The following is an 18,829-nucleotide window of genomic DNA, read 5'->3' as shown; positions in this document are numbered from 1 at the left end:
TTTTTTTTAAATTTTATTATTATTTCAACCTGAAGTGATCATTCATGCTGCGAAAAAAAGGTTCCTCATAACAAATTAGAACAGATTAGAAGTTAGTGAGGATGTTATCAGTCGAATGAAGATTTGAACTGAAATACGCGGTTAGAAGTCATGTTGATGGATTGTTAATGTGGATTAATGGACATTTGGAAGATGACAGCGATAGAAAGCAAACCGAGTCTCCGGCGGGATTAACGGGACAGCAAATACAGAACTGGCTTCTGTCTTTAACAGGGATGAAACTCATGCTCATTGTTAGCTGCACACACAGGCGTGCAATCAAGCCTTGTGCACACAGACATAATGGTTAAGACCGAGATAAACACCAACTCAGCAACTCCTATGTGAACCATATTAACCTTTAGCTTTAGAGAGCTCGTGTGTGCGCACACGTGTGTGTCCCAGCATGTGCAGCATCCCTGCTAACCTTTAGCTCGGACCGATAGGAAGGTGAAATGCCAGTTTTTTTTTCCTCTCTCTCTCTCTGACCTACTTTCCCCTCTACTTATTTCTCTGAACACGCAACATTTCAGCTGCTATTAGTCAAATGATGCGCTGTCTGCTGGGGGAGTTCAGAGGCAACGGTGTGTTTGTGTGTGTGTGTCTGTGTAGGTGTGTCACCCGTGGCTCGTGTAGCACCCTTGAATACACTAAACTAACAGGTGAACAATGTGTGTGTGCGCCCACTAAGGCTGTACCTAGGAAAAAACAAACATACCTTATTGACAAGGAACAACAGCAAACAAAGAAAAATAACAGTCACAACTGTCTGTTTTTTCAAATGGTTAAGCCTGTGTAATTACACATTTATAGATGCTGGTCATCTAAGGCAAAGAGAGTTACTCCAGGCCACTACTTCAGGCTTTTTCCCCCCCAGTTGTTTCTCTGCAAATGATTAGTGTTAAACTGCTGAGGTTTTCTGTGGCTGCAGCTCGATGATATCGGTGAAAAGAGCCATTACTGCCAATTAGCTACTCTGTCATTAGGGAGGGTTGTGTGGGCTACTGGCAACTTCTCCACACAACAGAATATATTATAGCTAAAATAACTGGTAAAAGTTGAAATAGCCAATATCTAAAAAATGCCCCATATTGGGAGCATTGGGAGCTGTGGGTAGGCTTTAACTGTAGTTGTCGGCGTGGTTTATTAAATTTATATTGAATGCTGTTGGCCCCGTCGTTGCTTCTCATAACTTTTAATAGTGTATGCAACAGCTTATAGTATTAGGAGCTTTAAGCCTCGCCTTCCATTGGGTTGCACAGTTTTATTGTGACAATCGATTGCATTCAGAATTCTGCACTCCCTCGGTGTGCACCTGTCAGATTGTGTGGGCTCAGGCTCTGAAGCATGCTTGCACATTTTGAGCAGGCCGCGTTTGTTTTCCCTGTGTGTTTGCAAATTTGTGCGCCTTGGATGTGTCTGCGTGCGCTCGTGCTGGGTGGGGTGCGAGAGAGAGAGAGGTTCAGGATGTGATGTGCTCTAAGAAGAGTCTGTCTACATCATGTCATGTTGGAGCGCGCTCAGTCTGTTCGTGTTTGAGACAGATGACTTGCCCTGCTCCCCAAGGTCCTCCTGTTATTCTGCATCCTTTATCTCCTACCGATCCGACAGACGGCCCTGCACCGCGTGCCTACTTTTTGTTTGTTTGCGTGTAGGTGTGCGGTGTGTATGTGTGTGCGTGCAGACTACTTGTGATCGCGCACGGGACAGTGACGTCCTCTATCTTCGTCCAAGTGTGTGTGTGGACACGAGGGGAAGTTTGATGCTGTGTGGGAGCACAGGGGTTTTGTAGCATGCTGAGCTGGGAAATGAAGAGTGGAAAGTGCAGTGGTGTAAAAACTCTGCCCCACTGGATCCAGTGTAGAGGTGACACGCAGACACCCACAGCTAAATGATGCAGAAGCTCTCTGTGACTGCAGGCTGTGGAGTCTTGTAGAGACGCACACATTCCAAGGATAGACACACGCACAGACACTTTGGGAGCCGCTGACAGGTCCTCTGCAGAGGTTAAAAGCTGTCATAAGTAGCCTTGAAGCACTTACCCTGTAGGGCTAGCTGGAAGTTCATAATGCCGTACCTCTGTCTTGATAATCTAGGACCACACACCTACACATTAAACACACACTCAATAAAAAAGTTGCAAAAGTCATATATATTCCCAGTGACATCTGTACACATTTTTACAAATGTGAGCTCCAATGCACATAAATGTATGTGCACACTCACACAGTTTACTCAAATGGATCCAGTTGCACAAGCCAAAAAACACACACAACTGAATACTTAGGGGAGAGTGTAAGAGAAATGTTGAGTGTGAGTGAGAGAGAAGCAAGCTGGCCGAAACACACACACACACACACACACACACACACACACACACACACACACACACACACACACACACACACACACACACACACACACACACACTAATGAACACAAATATTCAGATGCACACAATCCAGCACACATATGCTTCCTTTACTTCACAGAGAGATCACCTCCCACTTCTTCTCTCCAAACGGAGCCTGCCTCCTCCTCCTCCTCCTTCTCAACTCCTCACTTCATCACCTCCTTCCATATTCCCTCACCGGCATATGCACGCACACCCATCCTGCAAACCCCTACACACGCACACTTCAGACAGATCAAATCTCACCCCTGTCCAGCTCGCACACTCTCTCGGAATCTCCAGCTTCGTCTCCCGCCCCTCCTCGCACCCCTGCACGCACTCCTCTTTCCATCCCTTCCCTGATCACCACACATGTGCTCACACACACACCTCTCCACTTCACCTCCCTCTCTCACAGCCCCACAGCACCTCACCCACCCCCTCCTCCTCATCCTCCCCCCACCCTGCGCCATCCCATAGTGCTCTCTGCTGGGAGGATTTAGAGGTACCCTGTAATTTTGGTGCCGGAGGAGCTCTTAAGTCCCGCCTGATCTTTTGGCTACACAGGCAGCCTGTGTGTGTGTGTGTGTGTGTGTGTGTGTGTGTGTGTGTGTGTGTGAGAGTGTATGCATCATCTCTGTTCACTTCTGTAGGCCCAAGTTCTTACATGTCTGTATATATATTTCTTGCAACCATTTCAAGTGTGTGTGTGTGTGTGTGTGTGTGTGTGTGTGTGTGTGTGTGTGTGTGTGTGTGTGTGTGTGTGTGTGTGTGTGTGAGAGAGAGAGAGGATTCTAATGAGGGCACAGGAGAGGAGCTCCCCCTCTGGCTGTATACTGAAGCAGTGAGCTAAGCAACAGTTGTGTGCACTGGGCCGCTAACCAGCCTTAAACCTCGTCTCTAACGCTGCTGCTACCTGCTCTCTGTACCCTCAGCAAAGTGGCTCCTGAGAGCAGACAGCACGTGGTAATGCCAGAGCTGGTGCATGGTGATGCTTGCAAGAGTAAATTGTAAAAAAAAAAAAAAAAAAAGCTTTTGAATGTGAAGATGAGAAAATCATCTGTGTCCACCCTCATTACTCAAAACCACATTCATTCTAACCTAAATTCAATATTGAATTTCCAAAATGGCATAAAAAATGCGCGGGACTAGCGTTGAAGATATCACTATTTTATATTGTCTGTCAGGTTTTATTACTGAAAAGAAACACGGGAATTTAAAAAAAAAGCCTCGGCCAGCCTGAGAGAGCACCCAATTCATCAGAGATGATGTGAAAAGTCTGAATGAATTTTCTTTGCTGGTGCCAAACCTGCGGAGGAGGCTACGTGGGAGAGTCGGCCAGTGAGAGGTTGGAGGTTGATTACTTATTTCCATTTCTATTTCTAGGACAAAGAAATGGAAGGCTGATGGGTTGGGACATCTATTTAGATCCATTTCATTCCACCATAATCAGGCTTTAGCCATGCCCTAATACTAAGGATTAGAAAAGGTTCAAAGTGCAAACATCTAGATCCCCCAGTATTATTTCCAGTCTGCCAACCTCACTTTGTGTTTGTGTCTGTGGAAGAGTGTGTGTGAGTGTGTGCATGCATTCTTGCATGCATGCCAGATCTGCTGGGGTGGGTTATCTCTGGAATCAGGCGCATAAACCTAATCTAACCCTCTCTGTGCTTATTCAGGAGTGAAATATTTTGTGCAAATAGGCCCTCTTTTCCTTCTCACCACTTTGATTCTGGTTCGGTAATGTAAACAAAAGCCGAGATAGGAAAGTCGCAGGTATGAGAAATAGCCATTTCTGCTGTGACGCTCTGTTTGATGCAGACACTCATACCTGCCACAGCTGCGTTAGCTCCCTGCTTTTGCCTCAAATTGATGAAAAAGCTCTTTGTGCTGGTGTTTTTCCTTGATGCTAAGTGTAAATGATCAGATTGTGGTTGTGCCTGTTTATGTATTTAGCTTTTTTTTTGAAAATATAGACATTATTACTGGTGGTTACTGTGACTACCCAGTGCCTGCTCAGCTCGTCTAAGTGGAAGTCTGAATGCTGTAGAGAATGGAAGTGGGGGGGTGGGGAGTGTTGTCGGTGGTGTGTGTGAAAGGTAGCCAATGAATGTCACCTCTCATCCACTTTCTCATTAAACAACCTGCTCTCTGTCTGTCACATGGGCTCTATCCATCCCCTGGTTTGGTGCTTTGGGCAGATGTTGCACGCATAGACACACACACAGCAGCGTTACGCACACTCGCGGACACACAGCCCATTGCGCTGTATGAAAGCAAGCCCCCCCCCCCCGGGCTGGACAGGAATAATAAGCAGCAGATGATTCATGATAGAGATGGGGAATGTATTCAGCAGGACCACCTGAGTGACCTCATTTAGCAGACCTGAGAATAAATATAGACCACCGCTTCGCACTCTAGCCTTAGCTCGCGTTGTCTTGGCCAGTCAGTGGTGCGCCTCTCACACTTCTCCCACTCTTCTCTTCAGAGCACCTCGGGGAGCAGCCCTTCCACTCTACCCTGTATGTCCTTGTGAAGTCTGTGTGCACTGGTGTATTTGCAAGCGCCTACATTCACATATGCATGTTAATGGGTTATGCTTTAGGTAATGTGTGCAGTAGTTGTACGTGTGTAGCGTTGGAACGGGAGCCTTTCTTCCAGGCCAGCTCTTTTTTTTTCTTTTTTTTTACCCCCGTAATGCTTCTCCTTGGCCGATACATTCGTGCTGTCGATATTTCCCAACATCAACATTTGGCACCTGGTTTCTCTTATGACTTCAGCAGCTGTAGATCTTTTGTTCCCCCCACTAGTCACTCTGTGGCCAGTGATCCACACCCACAAAAAGGGCCTTAAATCATACAAAAGCCATTCTTTGGAGCCGTCGGCTTTATTAAAAAAAAAGCAACATTCCTTCATGCAATGACCAGCTCTTTCTGTATTCTGAACCGCTGCACTCTGAAACAGTTTGTTCCCCCAAATCATTAGCAGCAGACTGGGAGTTTCTTTGTTCTTCATGCTGTCGTTCCTTTATCCCCGTGTGTTTTTATCTCTGCCCGAGACACACAGGAAGACCCAATTCCCCAGTTTCCTCTTTCCAAAATGCGACACGACCGTCGGCCTTTTAATATCTGAAAATCCAGATTTGGATTAACGTCAGTATGCGAGGGATGAAATGAAAGAGAGGGAGGGTTAAAGAGGGGAGGACAAATTGAGTGAGAGGAAGAAGTGATAGAATGAGCGAAAGGCTTTTAGATTTAAAGAGGAGGAAGCTGGCAGTATGTCTTTATTTGCAGAGTAAGGTTGGGGGTTCTGAGAAACATGGCTGGCAGGTTTTTTTCCTCTGATCTTTGACATGATAGATGTGAATGCACCGATATCAAGCAACACAGGAATGCACGTTTCTTAACGGTGTGCGAGTTTCGAGATTTAGTGCAGGTTTTTAAATGCGCTCAACAGTTGTCTCTTTAGTTGATTTCCATCTTGAATAATACTTAAAAATGATTCACATAAGGAAATGTGGTTAAAATTGGACACATTTAATCGGATTATGAGTTTCCACTGGTACAGTAAAGGGCTGAATTATTTGACTTTTAAATGGCCTGAATGCAAACAACATATAAAGCAATCATCTCTTTATAAATCCTGCTCTGTTTTCAGTCTCAGTTGTTTGGCTAAACAGAGGCCCCAGAGGGGCAACTTATCATTATGCCACATCAGTACTGCACAGGCCCGTTCAGCCAGCCTGAAGGAATAGTTAATTTAGATGACAGGAGTAAGTTAACACTGAGTAGATTTGCTCTCCTGGAGAGGATATAAAATTCATAGCATGAAGCTCACTGTTAGTCAGATTATTCAAGCGCCTTTGAGCTTGATCTTCAAAGAGCTCATTTTTTTGTATAACCTTGCCCTGGAAATTTAAAAATTGAACGAAGAGAAGAAATTGGGTGGAAAATGGCAGGATGAGGTTAGCACTTGTGGCAGCGTCTGGGCCATTCGGGGGCTGGGAGACGGGTGTGCGCCTTCAAGACTGGAAACAGGCCTGTTCACCTCACTGTCTTTGAATGTTCCCTTTAGAAGAGACACAGTCCCTGTGTAGACTTTACATAAATCATAAGACTCACTTAGTCGTGAGTGTTCTTTCACATTAATGCCCCACGTAAATTTCAAGTCTCTCTCGCTCTTATTTTTTTTCTGGTCCTGCGCAGCGCCGGGCTCCTCTGGCCCCCTCGTATATATTTCGGTGTCCGGTTCACTCAGTCGTGTTGAGTCTACAGCGAGGGGGATTTTGCCAAAGAGCCCCTGACATGATGTTATCACAATCATTCTTGCAAATTATCGAGTTCTCCGGCCACGCTGACAAAATGTTGTGGTTCTCGTTGTAAATTTGCCGCCGACTCTTGAGTGCGATCTGATAATGTAGCATAATATTAGTGCAATTCATTATTTGGTTTTCTTCAATTTTGCCGAAGCACAAAGCTGAAATCCCACAGGGCAACAAAATGTCAACATTAATAACACTTAGGAGTGATGGGACATGAATCAGCTAGATGAGCTTTTACGTCGCTCCGGAGCCAAATTTCAACACAGAGCGATACAACATCAGTTTCTAGCAGGGGAACGCGTGTAGAAACACTGATGCACCGTGCCAGCCGTGTTTGTAGTGCATTGTTTGGACCCACCCAACTCCCCTGCCTGTTGCCAAGTCTGCTTCTCTTTGTGTCATCATTAGATAAGCAGCCTCTCCAAGACTATCTCATCATAATGAGGGTGCCATCTGAGGCAATCACCCAGGGAGATGGTCATTGAGTTAAGAGGGAGGGAAGGGGAGGGGTAGAGCCAGATAGTGCTGATAAAAAAAGAAGACTAAAAAAAACTAAATGAAGTGAGCGGAGGGGAAAAAAAGCAGGGAAAGAGAGAGCAAGACGGATAATGCGAGGAAGAGAAACAAAAGCATTTCAGAGGAAGGGAGTGAGTTGAAACGGCAGACTAAGCGGAGATGGAGATCATTTGGGGAATTCCAAAATTAGAGCTGCCATCATATGCACCCACACAGGCGCATGCCCACACACACACACACACTCGAGCACGCATACAGCCGTGTGCTTAGCTGCCCAGTGTTAAGGTCAGAGTCACACTCTGTCTCCCTAGGTCATTATCATGGGCCCTAAAATAGACGGCCAATTGTATCGCGGTGTCTGAAGTGAATGTGACATTGAATAAACAGCCCTCAACCCTGAGCTCCTCGCTCAACTTAGGGAACGAGCGTGCGCTTTGAAACAAATGCAGAGAGGCTGACACGCACACATGCACCAATATAAAAATGGACACACACACACACTGAGGGAGGCATTTAGCTCGCTGCAATACCAGCAAGTAGTGACACATGTGGCTCAGAGGGAGTAAGCTGCTGGAGGAGTTGGCAAGCAGCTGGAAGTCTTGCTGGCATGCCTCACTGCTAAACTATGCACAAGTAGAAACACACACACACACACGCAGGTTTGACCATGTTTCTTCTCTTCACCTCAGCACCCACCTCCCTCAGTAGACTCTAATGTTGTTCCATTCATTTGACTTCACTTTATTGTGTTAATGAGACACACCGTTGAGAGAAGCCGGCGGTTGATTGAGGATGAGAACGGCTAATCACTGGAACAGCTAATCAGTGCTTGTCGTAAATATTGATTAGTTCTGTGCGTTATGGACGTGCTCATTAACCGGTGTGTCATCTTCTCTCCCCCCCCCCACCCCCACTTTTCTCTTCTTTACCCTCCATCAACGTCCTCCCACTTCTTCTCATTCTCTCTCCCTCTCTTTTTTCCCCCCCACTTTCTCCTTCTTACCCTCCAGCAACCTCCAACGGTACAGTCGAGGGCCTCGAGAACCGGGAGGGAGGCGTGTGCAAGAGCCGAGCCATGAAAGTCATCATGAAAGTCGGGCAAGGTAAATGTGCGCTCACCTCACATGTAGAACACAATACAGCGCTTCTGCCTCAAAGCGATGTTTCACTTTGGTGTGACATTTTCATTTAACGCCGTGCGTTATTAGTGTGACACGACTGCCTCCGGCCTCCGACCAGACCTGCTCTGCGGAGCTGTTAAGTTACGCTAGAAAATAGATTGGCCACCAAGGTTAATATTATTGTCATTTTTTTATTTGACTTCTTTGAGGGAAGTACCTAATTTATTGAGTTTGAGCGACGTGGCGATGATGGGACTCGATAAAATGTTGACATCTAAACGAGCTGCTCCAGATAAAATGAAATTAACATTTACAAACTAGATTTGGACTTTTCTGTGTATAATGAGGAAAAGATGATCTGATATTAACCTGTTATTATTTTTTTTGTGTTTATTATTCTAAAATATTTAAGAAAAAATCTAAATAGTATTGTTAAAGCAGTATTTTGTGGTAGTTTAGAAAAAATATAGTTGTAAAAGAAGATAATAAAAACACGGTGAGATCATCAATATGAACAATTTTCTTAAAAAAAACAAAAAACTTACCAAATAGTTAAAAAAAAAGATATTTAGGCTAATTAAATACAAATTGTTTACAGTTATGCTGAAAGTTAATTCCAGTCGTTTTCAAATTTCATTCAAACATGTTAAACTTTGAATTAATCTTGACCTTGGAAATAATTATTTGATACTTTCTTTCGTATCTTGTAGCTTTTATCAGAAGAAGTGTTGTATTTTATTATATTTCATCAGTTATTTGATGAGCTGTTATGGAAGCTTTGCATGTGAAGTCGTTTGTAGCTTTCAATTAATTGTTACAAAATTGCGTATTTTTTAAACACAATTTAAGAAAACGTTTAATTATTACAAAAAAATAAATTTCAGTTTTAGGCATCACTTTAAAATCAGTAGCTATTGATTCATTTTGGACTCTAGGGCAGGCTGAAATACTGCAGTTATTACCCCTTTGATATCTGTGTTGCATTACATAGTTACAGGCAATATTGTAAATCAATAACCAGGACTACTTTATAGATTACACTATTGAATTTTCAGGATTTGTGCGTCACTGACCTGATTTGCCACCCATTGAATTCCTGTCATCATTTTCACTTGAACAGAGCAAAAAAAAAGAAAGAAAGAAAGAAAGCACTACCTCAATATAGATTGTCATTACCATATAAAGTTACATTTACCCTAATGGTTGATTTTATCCATTAGCTCATCTCTACACTCGTACACTAGTTTTGAATACATCTTAAATATCCACAAACAGTTTTTGCACAGTGTGGAAAATGAGATCCCGGAGGAATAACAACCAAATGAGAAACATCTATGAGGAATGACTCCAGTTCCAAATTGTAAAAAAAGGCCTCTGATGTTCCTCGGCTGTGATTCTTATACAGTAATCACAGAACGAAAATGTGTTTGAAATTGGTATGTAAGTGCACGGTCGGGGCAAGTCATCTCAAAATGCTAGAAGTAAACAAGCTCACTTTGTTTGGATATCTTTGGTCGCAACATTTGGTTTGCATCATACATTTCACTTTTATACGCAGTTTTACTTGATATGTGGACATCCATATCCTGAGTTTGACAGAATACAGTACACAGATGTGTTACTCTGTAAACATTTCCCCAATCCTCAGTTTGGTTGTTTTGACCGAAAGAGACACTAACCACCATCTGAGAGGAACATCTGCCTGCCACAGTGATCTGATTCCAGCTTAAAAGCTCGATCCCAACATCCCGTCAAAAATAAACTCGCTCAGTCTCGCTGAGAAATCTCCAGTGTGTGTGTGTGTGTGTGTGTCTGCAAATTTGTGTGCAGATATTTGAATTCTGGCTTGCGAGATGACAGCAGCATATCCTGGCAGCCAGAGAAAGAGAGAGAGAGAGAATAGAAGCTAACAAGCTGCTGATGCTAGCAAGGTCTGAGTGGGAACAAATTCAGCAAATACAGTGAAAAATACCCACAGCAATCTCACAAGGAGACAGCCGTTGCATTATCTTTCCATGTAGGTCAATTTGAGCATCCAATAGCCTGGGATTGCAATCCCCTCGCAGAATGACAACACGGATGCATGAGTGCGGGGTTTTACGCCACGCTATTAACTGGGGGGAAACAATTTCATCGTTTAACGTTAATCAAAGTTGAAAGGAAATGTCCTTTTCGAGGAAAGTTCGAGGAAAGTTTGTCTCAGCTGGAGTGTGTTCCTGTACCTCCTGGCTGTTCCTCAACTTCGCCAGAGCGATGCGCTCATTTTCCAAAATGGTCCATAGCGAGCTGTCACTCACAATCAATGTGCCCTAAAAACCTTGATAGAAAAGATGCTGTTGGCTCTGCTGCTACTACTTTTAAATCTATTTCTGCGGGCGGAACTTTTGATGTATAATGTTCCCGTCCAACCCAGTAACTATTTGAAGAAGGTCCTCGAGAAATTAGAGCGTTGACAGGAACTTTGATTTGTACTTTTTGTACTGTGTACTTTTTCACATTATTATTCTTTTTTCACTAAAGACAGATGAATCTGTCTATCTGATATATATATATATATGTATATATGTGTATATGTATATGTGTGTGTGTGTGTGTGTGTGTGTGTGTATATGTATGTATATATATAAAAATAAATAATGTGCATACTCTGCAGTGTTAACTTTAAGATATTACCTTCACCATCTGTAATCCAGCGAACAATTATTAGTGCTGAATACTGGAGTATATTCAGCTAATAACACACCACTTTATCCATATCGACAGGCTTTAACACAAATTCATGGACTTGGAATTAAATTACTAAAGAAATCAGTTTTTAAATTAATACACAAATTGAATACATTTGGCTCAGAGATTGATCTACTCCATGGTTAAATGTAATTTCTGCAGTATCTTGACATTTAAATGACTCAGCTTTAAAATCTTCAGTGGACTAATCATTACAGAAAGCAGGCCTTATTTACACTCCTATACTCGTATCTTCTGCAGTCACATAAGGCTTTGCTTTAGCAAACGCTAAAACCTGGGCTCCGCTTGCTTCTGACCCCAGATGCTGCCGTGTTTGACTGTTTGCTTCACATTCCCTGCGTATCTGTAGCTCGAATGCCAGCTCCTCCTCTTGCCAGATCCCCAAGATCTTCCCATATGTCCCCTTGTACTCCTTTTGCACTTTCACCACGATTGTATTCTGGTGACTCACTCCACTGTGAGATATGTGCACATTCTTCTAATGCTACATTTGCATTGCATTTCCATTTCACTGTGACAACACGTCTGGGCAGAGTCACGTCGAGTCATCCGTCTCTGACACATTGATATTTAATTGTTTTTTAAATGCCTCGCATTCTTTCCTTTGTCTTCAAAAAGAAGAGAAGCCGATTGGAGGGGGGGCGTTCGAGGGGAAGCAGGAAGCCTATTTTTTATACCTACGCTGCTGTTCAGCACGCTCTTATCCCCTCCGCTACACTCGTGTCACTCATGTGCTCATTAGAAATGTGTTGACTCACCGCCTCGATCGCATCTCCCCCTCATGTTTTCTCTCCCTCTCTTCTTCTCTCCCCAGCAAAATCTGTCTTTCCCTTCTATCGCTCCATCATTGTCTCCCTCACTCACTCGCGTTCTCCTCCTCGTCCCCCACCTTCCTCCTCCTTCTGGTGGGTTGGCAGTTCTGAGGTAGTTGCTGTCTGCATAGCTAAGGGAAATGTCAGCAGTACACGCTCGAAAAATGGGTCAGAACATTAGAACACTCCCTGCACATGCTCAGTGGTTGACACAGTGTTGTGGCTATATTCATGGAGTGAATCAGATCACTGTGTCCTCTCATATCCTCTGCCATGCGTGAATGTTCCCACTTCTCACTCCTGTCTTTCCTCATCAATTATTGACAGCGCACAACAGCTCACGCCTAAGGTTCACCACCGCTGCAATCAGTAAGCAGCGATGGGCTGGTGTGGACATGGAGAACATGGGGGAACAGTGCGGTTTATGCTCCAAAAAACAGAAGAAGAAGAAAACGAATTAACGCTCTCATATTTCTTTCCTTCTTTGTTTTCCTTTTTCTTCTATCATATCTGCCAGACGCCCCCCAAAACCACCACCTCCCCCTGCACTCCCCACGCTGCTCATTCTCTAGTTTGATTTGGCCAAGCTGGGGTGGAAATAGGAAGTACACTCCTAGACTGAAAGGCTCTTTTCACTCACACACACACACACACACACACACACACACACACACACACACACACACACACACACACACACACACACACACACACACACACACACACACACACAAACTTGCCATGGGGGACTCGAATGTAAATTGCCTCCTCACACGCCCTCCTCTCTATTTCGCACACACGCCCCTTGAACAGCCCTTTGGGCAGATGCAGATAAGGCCTGATAGAGAAGAAGCATCTGATAGTGTACTGTGGCATCCATCTGGCTGGCTACGGTAATAGCTTATAACTGTCTTCTGTCTGCCGACCCTGCCCTTGTAAAAACCACGCTGTGGACCCACCAGTGTTTACTGCACAAAGACTTCAAAGTGTGTTGGCTGAGATCACAACAGACAGAGAGATAAACTGTCTCTTTCCTTTGCGCCTCACCTCAAAGCTTATGCAATCCCTTCCTCTCCTTGTCTCCCCCATTTTCTTTCCTGTCCTTCTATTCTCTTCTCCTCAGAAGTCTGCCTCTTTCTGGCAGAGTTAAAGCCGAAGCAATAAATAAGGCATATTATGGCCTTTTAACGTGATGAATAATGTAAAACAATAAAAAGTTAATATATAACTACTTTACCCTCATTCTGCCATGCCTAAGTGTATTGTAAGTATATTGTAGGTGTGTGCATTGGTGTGTGCGCATGGCGGTGTGTGTGTGTGTCTCATGAATGTGTCAGTGTTGGAAATGGCTGTCTGAGTGTTTGCTGAAGGAGCTGCTGATGTAGATGTGAGCTCGTTTTTTTGGGTTTTTTACAGCAGGACAGGGATGTTGGCGTGTTTCACAGACACTCGCTAACTTGTCCTTCCTCTTTTTGTGCTTTCATCTTTGCCTGTGAAACGCTTTCAACACACGCAAAGATAACCTTCTCCCAACACAAAAGATATATCAAAAGATAATAAAAGTAATCCGTGGCGTCGCAGAGAACAAGTCATTGTAATTCAGCATATGCAGCTCGTCAAGGCTAAGTTTTTCTGTGTGTGTTTTATTTCCTACAGTTCCAAATGCAAACCCTGCCGTGCCGGAGGTTCCAGACAACACCATACCCGAGTCCAGTCCCAGTCTGCCTGACCAGGATCGGCCGGGAGCAGAGATACCAGGAAACACTGGTGAGCAGACTGACTGATATTATTACCATAAACTGCAGCTTAACACTTCATTAAAAATGCTTTCTAGTTTCTCGAGTGCAAATATTTTAGTAAAATAAAGGTTTGTGAAATGTAAAAGAAAATAAAAGTAGAGAGGGAGAGAATATTCACAGCCTCCAGGCTTCTTCATAATTAGTCACATTTAGCCTCAAAAGAGAAAGTAAAAAATGAAGTCTGAATTCTCTCATATGGATTTTTCACCCCTCCAGCAGTCCTTTGATTTTGGGGGTCAGCATGCTAACATACTTGTAAAATCACAGGTAATAAAACTCCCCAAAAGTACAGGTGCAGTCCAACAACATGAAACGCCACCGTAAAACAAATACAGCTCACTTTACTTATTCATGCTGTACACACAGGGTGTACTGCACCCAAGGAGACTCAAAGACACACTTTTTTTTATTATATATCTTTTTAAACCTCATTAGAATTGCAGATAAATGAAGATTAGAGGCAGCGATAATTGAAGAAGTCACATGAGCCTCCTCGGATGCTCTGGGCCCTCCTTGTTTCCTGTTTTTACCAGCACCTTTCATAGCTGCTTCCCACAGGAGGGACTGCTTTCTTTTTCTTTTTTTGATCACTCCCCGTGCTAACTTTTTGACTTACTCCACAACTTTCGATGCTACAAACTTCCTCCAAGTACAGACTGTTCTGCCTGTCCCAATGTGATAAGCTGTCCTCATTTAATAATTGCTTATTTGACACTAGTTGCTCTATAAAAAGATTTCCTAATGTCACTTTTCCTCATACCTGGGCTTTTGCCTGTCTGCCATTGTTAGATCAGTGATTATGTCAAGTGAAGAAGTGGAGGGCGGAATGAAGGACGAGGCAATGCGGTTTGAGGGGCAGATATTTCAGGAATGACATTTCTGACAGCCTCTTTTTCCAGCTTTCTCCAGCAACCAGAGTGTAGAAAATTCCTCCAGTTTCTGATTTCGCTGATAAGGCCAGAACTGGTAGCTTTCCTTGATGCCATTTGGTTGCGATAAGGCATGAAAAAAAAGTTTGAAAACAAAAGCAGAGCCAGCCCCTCCTTCGCTAAATGGTTAAGTCCAGGAGTGGCCAGATGATTGCGGAGACACAGTCATTAAGCGGGGATGGCAGTCTCTGGAGTTATGAGACTTTTGTGTGCCTGTGCGGGGGTCACGGACAGTAAAAAGGTGGTGCTGGGAGAGGGGCGAGTGCTGCTCTTTGGCAGCAGCTGCATGCATACATGGAAAACAGATTTGGTTCTTCTCATATTTCAGTCACTGGAGGAGCCAGTCATTCTCTTTTCCAACCAGTAACAACCAACCTCGCCTCCCCCTCCACCCTGAACCCCTTAAACAAAGGGATCAAATAAAATCAGATGCTCAGATATGCCTTCCTCATTTTTTTCCATATCTCATTTGGCCTTTGCCATATAAACCTTGACATGTCGTACGACTTGCCCAGGCACAAATCCTATCATGGCTGGAATCTTTGTTATGTTGAGTGATGACTACAGATTTCATTAGAGGCCTATTCTTGATTGAGCTGATTCAATTAGATTACATCAATGGGGCTGTTAGTCATGTTGAGCAAACAACAAACTGAGCCGTGCTCGCAGTCGATTCAGACTGCAAGATGTGCACACGACAGGACGGGCTTACTGTAAATGGTCTGCAGTCTCTAAGGGACTATATGAAAATTACAGTGGTGGTGGTGGGTGCTCAGCCTTATTCACCACCAAAAAAAAGGAAAACGGAATAAGCTTGATGCTTTTATTAATATGTTCATTGCACACTGTTACCCCCAGCCCCCCCTACTGTGTACTTCTGAATATAGTGAGATTAGGCCGATTCCAGCCACCAAATGAGTGAAGCAACAAGAGGCGATAGCTTTGCACCTCCTCCCCGAATGGAAAGCACACAACCACCACCACATATTCTTTACACATGGCCAAATGCAACTCTGCAGAGCGCATGACAAGCAGGTTTCTCATGTATGCATTTGATCTTTTTGAATAATAAATCTCACAAATGCAAAATGTGAAATAGCAGAAATATGGGCCCCCCAAAAAAGATAAAAAGACTTGTCGTTTTTTTCTGCAAGAAGTCAGACGGAAAAAAGTATAAATTACGATATTCTCGATTTTCCTGACCTTCTATCCACTGTAATAATTTTTTTATACAGTCCCTAAACCCCCTTTTTCTCTTTTTATGTGTGTTTTCCAGACCACATGAATCAGGACCAGTCCGGGTCTTCAGATTCAGAGGGCATCCTCAGGTCCAAAGCGGCCCTGTTCTCCGTCATCGGGGTCGGCTGCATCATCTTCCTCCTGCTCATCCTCCTCCTCGTTATCCTCCTCATTAAGATGCGCAAGCGGGCCAGGAAAAACGCCCACTCGCAGCCCCGCCCCTCCGCGCTGTCCCTCAGCACCCTGTCCAACCCCAAGCTGCCGGGGGGCACGGCTGGCACGGAGCCCAGCGACATCATCATTCCGCTGCGGACAGAGAACAACTACTGCCCTCACTATGAGAAGGTGAGCGGTGACTATGGCCACCCGGTCTACATCGTCCAGGAGATGCCGCCGCAGAGCCCCGCCAACATCTACTACAAAGTCTGACGCGCTTTTGCGCAGCCGGCGTCGCGGTCAGGAGATAGAAAGAGAGAGAGAGAAGGAAAAAAAAGAGAGGAGCGCTTGACTTATGTTCGTGGGAAGGACACTTTCCTTTTGCATTTTCGGGGAACTTGTTTCTTCAAGCCCGTGTTATTTCTACCACCTGCTGCACAAATCTGGAGAACCGTGCACTGACCAGTAACCAGCGGGGTTAGGAGCTGACGGATGAGAGACAGAGGTTTATTCTGTTTGTTTGGCTTGCCTGACAATCCCCACCTTCTTCCCTCCTCCTCCTCCCCCCCACTTTGCCTCACCTCCCACCTCCCGTACCGTTCTCCCAGCTGTGTTCTGACCGCGAGGAGGGTGGGGTTGCGGGGGGGGGGGGGAGACACCAACAGATGGAACTCAAACTTCGTCGTTCGCTGTCCCTTTGTGGGGACGGGATATAACTTATCTCAGTTCCCCAAAGTCTGCTCTACACCCAATTAAACACACCACCCTAGCACACTAAGGCAGGAGCAGGCAGACGCAGGCCCGAACACCGCTCGGCCTGCAGTTTGTGTGCAAGTGTTGGAAAAAAACAAACTACAAAACAAACGTGTGTGTTTGTGTGTGTGTGTGTGTATGCGTGCATTTCTGTGCATGTGTGCGCGCGCGTGTGTGTTAGTCGGGGCTCCGTGCTGGGCCAGGAAACTCTCCAGATAGCTCAGGTATCAGACACAGTGTGTGAAATAATGTGTTCCTCTCCCTTCGCACCTCTGATGTTTGCCTTACTATTTTTGATGGAGGATTTCCTTGAACCCCGATTCAGTTCACAAAGCAGTTGTATTTTGTTAGACTTTTCCTACAAGTGCACAATGTATAGAGTTACATAGAGCACCATTATTTCTCCATCTTCTCATCGCCCATATCATCCACTGCTCCCATTTTTTTTCTTTTTTTCTTTTCCTTCCCCGTAAGGAATTACCTTGACCTGGACTGCTGATGTCAAGGTGTGTATGCGTGAGTATGTATGTTTCCAGGAATACTCCTATCTCTGCTGGCCTGATATGAGCTTTACCATTACAACTTCTCTGTGTGTGTGTGTTTTATCAGGGCGTGTCTTCCATTAGTGTGTTTGGACATGTCCAGACCCGTTTGGTATCTGAGAAGCCTTATTGGCTTAGAGGTAGAACACTAGGTTACTGTTGCAAGCTTCAAAAATGACACACACAGACAGAACGACGCGCCTGCAGAGAGACAAGCCCGAGCTCTTGCAAAACCCTTTCAGTGCTCCAGTTGGCACTGATCTTTACTGTGTCTGATGAGCTTTCAGGGCGATTGTTTTTAAGACAGCAGGCAGGTTGATATTTGTTTATTCTAGCTTTTGGAGCCACAGTGTAAGCATCAAACAATTTCATGCTCGCTGCCTGGGCAAGGTGGGCGTAGGCTGGCACTGATTGGCTGGCCTACATAGGTAGGATGCCCTATATATAAGTTGGATGGAGAGCTACAGCTGAACACAGAGCTACAGTATTATCAGATGCCAATTGGCTGCCATCTGTGGATGAGTCAGTGGAGTGCACAGTTAGCGGTGTCGCCAGCGTGTGACTAATCTGTGTGCCATCTCCATGCCCACACTCACCAGCCGGGGAGCAGAGAGAGTGAGAGCGGCGGCTAGAAGAGAAAATGTTCCTGTGACTTGGCTTTAACCTGCGAGGGTGATGGCGGTGGGAACGAGGGGGTGACGGGTGAGGCGGAGGTAGCTTTTTTAGCGTTCACCCCCCTCCATCCTCTCGCCAGTTGTGCTGTGAATAAAAATGCTGCGCAAATTATTCCACAGTCAAGGTGTTCAGCCAGCGAGGACACTGCAGACCAGCTATCACACAGCCCAGGGCAGCGGCACCGAAACAGGATTTACTGCTGCTGGATGTGTGTGTGCACGCAGAGGCTCGCTGCGTGAACGTGTAGGTGCTCATATGTGTGAGTGCTTATTTGTGCTTATATTTGCAGTTTATTTCTGTACGTATGCGCACATGTGTGAGTGTGTGTAAGTGTACCCTTCTGTGGTCCAGCCTCTGAACAGACTTTTTTTTTTTTTTTGGGACTGTGGAAGTAGGTGCTCCAAACAGTGTGGCTGCCAAAGTACAGAGTGCCGCAGTCCCGGTTAATGATGTGCGAGAGGAGAGGGGAGCAGATAAGGACAGCCATTCCTCGGCACGCAGACATGAGCTGACGTTTGACGCACATGTGCGCGCGCACACACACACACACACACACACACAAACACACCAAGACTGACGGGTCCAGGTTTATCTCCAGTCAAACGGTCAGGCTGCCGGTTAATGTTTATTCACCGGTAGAGACACCCATCATCCGCTGCCACATACCGTTGCCATCCACCGACAGACACTGCTGAGTTAAAAGGCAGCCCAGCTTGAAGACTCTGGGAAGACTCCAGTGGCTTTTTTTTTTTGTGCGTGTCGTTAACCTCAGAGTTAACAACCTAAA

The 18,829-nt window shown here is 44.9% G+C and overlaps 1 protein-coding gene across 1 annotated transcript in view; it reads left to right on the top strand.

Moving 5' to 3' along the window:
- The window catches only part of efnb1 (ephrin-B1), a 55,515-nt gene extending 39,026 nt beyond the window's left edge, over positions 1–16,489 (top strand). The window contains exons 3-5 of the mRNA XM_026188509.2: positions 8,279–8,371; positions 13,606–13,716; positions 15,954–16,489. Of these exons, the coding sequence (XP_026044294.1) occupies positions 8,279–8,371; positions 13,606–13,716; positions 15,954–16,345 (596 nt within the window). The 3' untranslated portion in view covers positions 16,346–16,489. The remainder of the gene's footprint in view (positions 1–8,278; positions 8,372–13,605; positions 13,717–15,953) is intronic.
- Positions 16,490–18,829: the final 2,340 nt, after the last annotated feature.

This window comes from Astatotilapia calliptera, chromosome 2, assembly GCF_964374335.1.
Source record: "Astatotilapia calliptera chromosome 2, fAstCal68.1, whole genome shotgun sequence".
Lineage (NCBI taxonomy): Eukaryota > Metazoa > Chordata > Actinopteri > Cichliformes > Cichlidae > Astatotilapia > Astatotilapia calliptera.
Note: the sequence above shows the minus strand (reverse complement) of the source record. Positions and strands in the feature narration are given on the sequence as shown.